A 9,351-nucleotide genomic window follows, 5' to 3' on the forward strand; every position below is an offset into this window, starting at 1 on the left:
CAGAAAGCAGAGTTGACCACACAGTCTCATTTAGAAGTGTAAGAATAGACCTTTGTGTGAGCTTTTAATTAAGGTATTGTGAAATGTAAATAATTGATTAACAGTGCAAGTTAATGCAAATAAAACCAGATGCATTCCAGTTTACTATATGGAAAACAAATTCAGTTTGTCCAATATTAAAAAAACGAAAGGAAAGCGAAGCATAAAATCATGGCCACTATCAAATTTGAACAACGTTTCATTTTGCCTGAAATTTGAAACGCTTTCTTAAATGTTTTACAGTGATGACAAAAAGTAGGGTCACAAACCTAATAATAGGCCATGTTCATTACATTCTTATGATAGATATACAGACAGACGGACAGACAGACAGACAGACAGATAGCTAGGCAGGCAGGCAGACAGACAGACAGACAGACAGACAGATAGATAGATAAGCTTTAGGGGTAGCAAGTTATAATGTCAGAATTAAAATTTTGAATGGTGAACATTTATTTAACAATTATAAACTCAAATTATTCTAAACTTAAATTTTTCTTCTTCTTCTTCTGGTTATTTATTAGTAATTGATCTGGAAAAACATAAATATCTTAGCTTTTTAACTGCAATTCTCACACTGGCCAGTTTACGGCGTTATTTCCATCTGTTCATTGGCTACTGCGCCATATTGGATACGCCCCATGTCAAATCCTATTGGTCCAGACGAAGCGCATTGTCGTTCGTGATTGGTTGACAACAGGCACATCTCTTAAAACTTTTTGATACTTGCAAATTTGGTTGGCTAAGACGGTTATCAATCACCTCATGCTTTCTGTGTCCGGTAGTGGTTGCAAAACAGACAGAGGTGTGTGGAGTGAGAAGGACGCTTCGTGCAGACACTGAGGAGAATCTAAACTTTCAACACGAGTAAGTATTAGTACCGTTTGAGTAACTACACTGTTGGGCTCATTTATACAGGCAAGCTGGAAACAAGAGTAAAATATGATGTGCACGTGGGTGATAATGCATACATGTTCTCATGCCATGCCAACATAATTTGTCTATTTTGACAGTAATGTTCATGTCATGATTGGATACATTTTAATACTGTCATTTTCAATAGCATTATTAATGCCCGTGTCAGTGAATTGGATCTAGGGATAAAAGGCACTTTAGAAATCATAAACTTTACATGAGGCCTTATTGCTCAATTGCAAATGCATGTGCATCATCACCACTATGACAAACAAAACGAAATTATATAATGTTAATTGTAATATGTTACTCCAGTCCATGGTTATTATCGTGGATGCCCGATTTTCACTGCAAAGGTGCTACAGAAGCTCTCCTGAAGTGGTGTATACTGATTGTTTAATGCTGCTCGGAGGGGACATTAATGCATTTACATAGCAATTTCACTATACAGTATACTTTAATACCAGGGCAAGCTTAAGACTAGCTTTTATGCAGCATTGTGCATTTACACTGAATTTTGAGCAAGCACCGAGCTGCCAAACTTGACCGGGTAAATGCGCCTTAAAAAAGAAAAAAGAAAAGAAAATAATTGTTAAATAAAGTCATATTTTCTTTGTACACAAAAAGTATTCTCCTAGCGTCATAAAATTACGGTTGAACCACTGATGTCACATGGACCATTTTAATGATGTCGGAGTAGTCTTGAGGGTCAGAGAGATGTCATACTTCAAAAATATCTTAAAATTTGTGTTCTGAAGATGAACAAAGGTCTTACGGGTTTGGAACGACACAAGGGTGAGAAATGAATGATAAAATGTTCATTTTGGGTGAACTATGCCTTTAAGTTGAAGCACTTAATTACTCAATGAAAATAAATACAAAAATAACACTGAACTAATTTATTAGAAATGAAACCTAATTAGTATTTTTATTAGTGTGTGTGTGTCTGTGTGTGCAGAGCGAGAGAGAGAGAGAGACCAAAGCACATAATTTTTTTTTTCAAAATTAAATGAAAACGAAAATATATATCTATAAGCTCATTCAGAATATTTGATCTGCCCCTGTGATTTTCAGTGGTTTTGGCAGAGGTGCTCCAGGTGATGAGGGGGGCTGGCAAGGTGGGTGCTGCCTTTGCCACCATTCAGGGTGAACAGCTCAGACTGATGGCCTGCAACTCGACCTTTGGTTCAGGGGTCAAAGCTGCACAGGAGGCGGTTGAGAGCATGATGGGAACTGGCGTGGTTAGTGAACACTTACACAGATATGCATGAACACAAGAAGAGAAATTGCACTGCTAAATATGTATGTTAAATGAATATTTTCAGACACCCAAGACCGAGGAGTTCCCTGACAGTGAGAAGTGGGGGGAGATGGACCCAGATGAAGCAGCAAAATGGGTTGTAGGCTCTGAAATACCAGCAGATATTTCCAGCAAAGATGGAAGGGAAGAAACATCAGAGATGTCTTCTGGTGCACCTACTGGCTCTGTCAAAGGAAATGGCTGGCCTGGTCAAAGCACTCGATTTTTGCATGTATCAGTGTCTCATCTCCGTGTTAGGTTTGTTCATGACTCTGTGGTTGCTAGGTTAAGCCCTGAAGACATTAAAAAGGCAAGGGAGGCAAAACAGAATATTGCAAGGCCTGTCCGACAAAAGGTGAGGACAACTGGGCTGATTTATTGTAAGCATCATTCATGTATAATTAATCAAATAATTATAATATTTGAAGATACAGTCATAACATTGTGTTTCGAAGTACATGGACATTAATTGGCTTGTGTTTCTGAAATTAAGACCAGAAATATTTTGAGATTGCATGTGATGAAAACATATTGTTACATTAAAAAAAATAAATAAAAAGAAAATAATAATAAAATAAATAAATAAATAAATATATATATATATTCAACCTAAATATTTATATAAGAAAAAATAAATTGGAAAAGCACATTTACTAAAGTGAATTACTAAAAATGAAACAAAAGTTAAAATGGAAATGGAAAATAAAAATAATAGTTAATTCAAAGTATGAATTTGAAACCCAAATAAGTATATAATACTTTTTCTCTTATGGCATTTTATAATGTATTTGTCTTCTAATTCTAAGTATATTGTTTAGTCTATAAAAGTATCTATGCAGGTTCCTTTTTCAGCATGTGCTGCTTGTTTATGAAATAAATGTAGTTTCAATAAATAACTGAAATAAAGACGTTAAGCAGAGTGATTTTGATGCCTTGCAGCTTAGCGAGCGAGCGAGAGAAAGAAAAGTACCGGCAACCCGGATAAGCAGACTGGCTAATTTTGGAGGTCAGTGATTTTTTTGCAGTTTTATAGTAATTGTCATTTGCAATGCTGACTGTTTGTAATATACAATATATGTATACCATATGTGACTAACACTTAATGAGGCATTCATTGTACCTATTGTAACCATATTAACGCTGCTGCTTTTTTTCATAGGATTAGCTGTTGGACTTGGCATCGGTGCTATTGCTGAGGTGGCAAAGCAGTCTTTTGGAGGGAAACGCTCAGGTTATTTGTGCTAGCTTGCTTAAATGTGTGTTGACACCCCTAGAAAAGTTTTTCAGAATTGTTTGGATTGGGTTATTGGGTTAAATTTCTGGTGTCTTTCTCTTTCAGATATGGGGGCTCTTTTAGACTCTCCCCTCCTGTCAGAGGCCAATGCAGAGAGAATAGTGAACACACTGTGTAAGGTTAGAGGAGCGGCCCTCAAGATTGGACAGATGCTAAGCATTCAGGGTACAAAGTTGAATTTTATTGTGAATACTTTGGTACCAAGTGCCACCATTTGTTAATTTTAATAATGATGCTAAATATTCCCCTTTTAAGAGATCCAGCTTGAAACGCTTTCTGAAACAAAATACTGTTTAGAGCATTTCAAAAGCGCAAAAGGTTAGATGCTGTAATTTGTGATGATCAGGAAAATATCCTTTGATTTTTATTAAACGTTTTATTTTATTTTTGTATGTCCTCAATAGATAATAGCTTCATTAACCCACAACTGCAGAAAATATTTGAGAGGGTTCGACAGAGTGCAGACTTCATGCCAGCCTGGCAAATGCATGTGAGTTATTGTGTTTTCTATGATCTTGTGAAACATTAACCACATGACTATTAAAAATTGCCTTGATATCTTGATGAAAAGTTAATTTTTTTTACTAACAAGCCATTTCAATATTAATCAAAAAATTATTTTAGCAATATTTATGTACTACTATAATATTTATTTTGAATTTAGTTATATATTGTTTGGTTTAGTCATTTTTTATATATTTCTATTTAGCTATATTTGAATTATTATTAGTAACTTATTTTAGTTTATTTATTTATTTTGGTTTAAATTGTATTTAATATTTAGATTTTCGAATATTTCAGCTTTATTTTTTAGTAGTGTTAGTTGTAAGTTAACCGTGACAGCAGTTTTATAGATGGGCTTTTTTTTTTTTTTTTTAAACCACAAGGGAGTGTCATTGTGCTTTATACAGCTGATTGATTGAGCTCCTGAGTAGACAAGACTCTCATAACAATAGTTAGAGTTGCTTCAAACCCCCTTATAGTGCTTTCTAACTGACTTCTATCAGATGTTTTTGCAGCTATCACTTTGTGATATCTCCGCAACTGATGTCTGTGTTGAAACCCCATGTATAGAAAGTGCTCGAGGAGGAGTTAGGATCTGGATGGAAGGAGAAACTCTCATCATTTGAGGAAAAACCCTTTGCTGCTGCCTCCATTGGTCAAGTGCATCATGGAGTCTTGCCTGATGGGAGGGAAATTGCTATGAAGATCCAGGTGTTGGACTGAAATTTTCATTTTTTTTTCAGAGCGATCTAAGGTTTTGCAGCGGATGTTGATGTTATATGTGATATGTTATTTTTTTAACTAATTGTCTCTCATATACTGCAGTACCCTGGTGTTGCTGAGAGCATTCGTAGTGACATCAACAACCTCATGTCTGTTCTGAAGATGAGTGTTGTGTTGCCTGATGGTGAGCGCTAGCATATGATTCATATGCCATATACTCAGTTCAAAAAGCACAAACTGTATATCCATATTGAGTCACGTTGTGTGATGTCAGTAACTGGTGATTTACTTTACCAGGTCTATTTGCTGACAGTAGTCTTGAAGTTCTGCAGAGGGAGCTGGCATGGGAGTGTGACTACAAGAGAGAGGCAGAGTGTGCAAAGCGATTTAGGTATTCCCAGTTAGGATTGTGTTTGAATGAACTGCAATTTCATACTTTTTTTAGCTACACTAATGTTAAAAAGTGTGGTGTCTTTGAAATTAAGTTCTGATGCTCACCAAGTCATTTAATTGATCAAAAATACTGTAAAAGCAGTAATATAGTGAACAATTTAAATAACTGGTTAATATAGTTTCAAATGTATGTGTGATGATAAAGCTTCAGCAGCCATTACTCCATTACTATTCAGTGTCACATGATCCTTCCGAAATCATCATATTGCTGATTTTCTGCTTAAGAAATATTTATTATTAGTTAAAAAAAAATTGATGAATGGAACATTCAAAAGAACTGCATATATTTGAAATATAAAAAAAAAAAAAAAATGTAACATTATATTATTATTAATGTCTTTAACATCACTTTTGATAAATTTTTATGTGCTTTCTGAATAAAAACATTCATTTAATTTTAAAATATTGTTGTAACCCTAAAAGTAGTGTAAATACCAGGAAAAGAATCATTATTTTATTAATCTGCACTGCTTTGGCTAAAAATATATTACAAAAAATCCTTATACGTTGAACTTTTTTTTTTTTCTTTCTTTCTTTCTTTTCACTCTCACAGGAATTTGCTTCAAAGTGATCCAGTATTCGTGGTCCCTGAGGTTTTTGACGAGCTGTCGAGTCGTCGTGTGATCACCATGGAACTAGTTCATGGAGTTCCACTGGACCGCTGTGTTGATTTGAATCAGGAGACTAGAAATGAGGTGTGTTAGATTAACCTAATGTAAGATATTTACTATAAGCCGTTATTTGATGTATTGATGAATTTGCTATGTTAGGGTTGTAACAGTCCAGAAACATGGTGGTTTGGTACATACCTCGGTTTTGATGTCACGGTTCGGTATGTTTTTTTGGTACAGCCGGAGGAAAAATACTAAACATGAAAAAAAATAAATAAATAATTGTTTTGTTTTGTGAAATTTAACCGTGGTTTGCTTAGGGCTGGGTGATAAATCGCGATAACGATAATTGTCACGATATAAATTTCCTCAAACGAGTTCGATATGATGTTTGAACTTTAACATTGGAGCAAAAATCTGACTTTAAGCTTGAAAGAAATTAAAATTTGACATTTACCATGATAATTATTGATATCGACTGATATAAAAAAGATTATTGCGATAATTATTTTTTGCCATATCTCCCAGCCTTAGATTTACTGAACAAATTGCTCTTTCGTCTGTCCTTTAAATAAATTCAAATATAATCATGATAAAAAATTTCTTAGGGATAAAAATCTACCTCAGCTTACATTAATGTAAGGTTACAATTAACAACAGAGCCCAAACTTTACTTCAAATACTATTTATTCTTAACAATAATAACACTCAAAAAAAAAAAAAAAAAAAAATGTATGCAGATATGTAAATTGTTTTAAAATTAACTTCTATATTATGCAATTTATGATTGTAGTTGAAATTTAATTATTTTTAGAGTCATAACTTGTTTCACAAAATATTTATTTAAACGTATATTAAATAATGAAGACATCACTAACAGGTAAAGTAAATATAAAGAAGTAAAGTCTAATATTTCGCAAAATGCTCTTCACTAGACTTACTTTCTTTAGCTAATAACCAGCTGAAGACACTGATGACTTGCCTGAGGTAAATTAAATGCTATGTGACGTTTTGTTTACAAGGTGTTAATGACGTCCCTTAGAACTGAACGTGTTAGTATATGGTGATATGTCGTGAGTTTCCTGAAAAAATTGAACAATTTGTTCGATATACACATGCATACTGAACAGAAAGACTCGTACCAGAAGTTAGACTGTTTGTGTATATCTTTTTTGCTCATTTGTTAGCTTAACTTTGTGTAAATGACCTACAGTAATATTTCTTCAGTTTTGGAGATATTTGGATATCTTGTGTTATTTTATTGTGAAAAAGAGAAATAATTCTCACTCATATTTATTCTGTAGATCTGTTTCAACATCCTGCAGTTGTGTTTGAGAGAGTTGTTTGAGTTCCACTTCATGCAGACAGACCCTAACTGGTCCAACTTCTTCTATAATAGTGAACAGAACAAGGTGAGCAACTACTACGACAATCATAATGGACATGTCTGTTTTATCTATAAATCTTTAGTTTTATATGAACACATTCAGTTCCAAATGCAGTTCTTTTTAACTTTCTATTCATTAAAAAAAAATATTGAGTTAAATATATCGCAGTTTCCATAAAAATATTAAGTGGTAAAACATTTTTCAATGTTAATAATAAATGTTTCTTTAGCAGCAAATCAGCATTCAGATTTTTGAAGGATCATGTGACACAAAAGACTACAGTAATGACTGCTTAAAATAAAAAAGATATTTTAAGGAATTGAAAGGTTTACTGTTGTTTTTGTTTTTAGTTTGGACCATAGCTAACTACATTTCTTTCATAATTTCTTAATAGCATGTCTTTGTTATCTGGGTGCGAATATGCCTTTCCGTTTTCCCCACTGAAACAGTGAGGACAACTTTAATAATGTGTTCTTCATTATAACAGATATTTCTGTTGGACTTTGGAGCCTGCCGAGACTACCCACAGTCATTCACAGATGACTACATAGAGGTACAGATTTTTACTCAACACTTTTGTTGGTATGACTGGAGTGGGAAGCAGTCAAAAGGGTTTTTCAAAAGAAGACATTTGTTATCAATGGGTTTCTTTTATTATTTTTTGCAGATAATTTTTGGGAAACATTTGTCAATTAAAGCATTTGAATAGAACTGGCATTGTAAGATAATGCCAAACTTACTGGTTAAAATAAGGGAAAATATTATTATTATTATTATTATTATTATCTGCTCTTTCATTTTATGTGAATTGCTTTAAAATATGTGTAACCATATTTTGTCCAAATTGTCATTCAAAGGTGGTTCATGCAGCATCAGTCGGAGACAGGGCTACTGTTCTGCAGAAATCTAAAGATCTGAATTTCCTTACTGGTTTTGAAGCCAAGGTTTGTGGCTTTATATGATTTTTAGTATCCCTGCCTTGCATAATTTCTATCCATTTCTCATTTATTCTTGTTATTTCCCTCTAGGATCAAAGCTATTACTTTCTTTACCACTCTGCAGCTTCTAAACTGTTCTCTTTAACAAAACTGTCTCACTCTCTTAAGGCCTTCGAGGATGCACATGTAGAGGCAGTTATGATCCTCGGCGAAGCGTTCGCTTCTCCTGAAGCGTTTGACTTCAGCACTCAGAGTACCACACAGCGCATCCAGAGCCTGATCCCTGTCATGCTTCGACACCGTCTCACTCCTCCTCCAGAGGAGTCTTACTCTCTGCACCGCAAAATGGCTGGCTCATTCCTCATCTGTTCCAAGCTGAAGGCACGCATTCCCTGCCGAAATATGTTCCTCGACATTTACAATGCCTACCAAAGTAAGAAAAGATGCACCAAGGTTTAGATTTGTAGAGTCTGTATCATAAAAGTGAATTTATTGTATGTTTTATTATATGTGATAAGCATTCAAGAACTGTATGTAATGTGATTAACTTCTGACTGACTGAGTTGTTTATTTATAAATCTGGAGAGTTCAAAAGTTCCATAATACTATTCTACATGTCCTACATTTGTTTATAACTTTATACAACAACAGAATATTCTCCGTTGTTGGTTTATCAAGCAACAAGCTCTGAGTGTGTGTAGAGTTTGTAGAATTTGCTTAAACATCTATGTTATGATGATCATTGCCAAGCTTTTTAAATTAATATTTAACCATTAACAAATTTACTGCAGTGGAGAGGAATGCATTTCAGGATTCCATAAATGTAACAATAGAATTCTAGATGGGACAGTTTGGTTTAACATCATGTTGCTATTTATTTCATGTTAGGAAAGTCATTGTTAGTATGTGTGTGCAATATGTCACTTTTCATCATTAAAAGTATGACAACTTATTTAACAGTGGATGTTATACTTCCACTTCCAGTTCAGTTCAAGTTTATTTGTATAGCGCTTTTCAAGATACAAGTCGTTACAAAGCAACTTTACAGAAAATTACATTTCTACAATATTTAGTACATTAAAACGACAACCATATCAAATGTTGAATCGGAAGTCTTGGTTACACTTTATTTTGATAGTCCACTTTAGACATTCTACTGACTGTAAGTAACTTTGTAACTACATGT

At 34.0% G+C, this 9,351-nt stretch overlaps 1 protein-coding gene across 1 annotated transcript; it reads left to right on the forward strand.

Moving 5' to 3' along the window:
- The first annotated feature begins 797 nt into the window (after window positions 1-797).
- On the forward strand, window positions 798-9,117 carry coq8b (coenzyme Q8B). Its single transcript, XM_026264362.1, has 15 exons — window positions 798-906; window positions 2,029-2,195; window positions 2,280-2,609; window positions 3,194-3,260; window positions 3,414-3,485; window positions 3,594-3,713; window positions 3,953-4,038; window positions 4,623-4,763; window positions 4,878-4,959; window positions 5,073-5,166; window positions 5,782-5,923; window positions 7,144-7,251; window positions 7,715-7,780; window positions 8,085-8,171; window positions 8,334-9,117. Coding segments are annotated over exons 1-15 (1,854 nt in total). The 5' UTR covers window positions 798-905; the 3' UTR covers window positions 8,625-9,117.
- The last annotated feature ends 234 nt before the right edge of the window (window positions 9,118-9,351 follow it).

The sequence above is a fragment of the Carassius auratus genome, unplaced genomic scaffold, assembly GCF_003368295.1.
Source record: "Carassius auratus strain Wakin unplaced genomic scaffold, ASM336829v1 scaf_tig00216917, whole genome shotgun sequence".
In the NCBI taxonomy this organism is placed as follows: domain Eukaryota; kingdom Metazoa; phylum Chordata; class Actinopteri; order Cypriniformes; family Cyprinidae; genus Carassius; species Carassius auratus.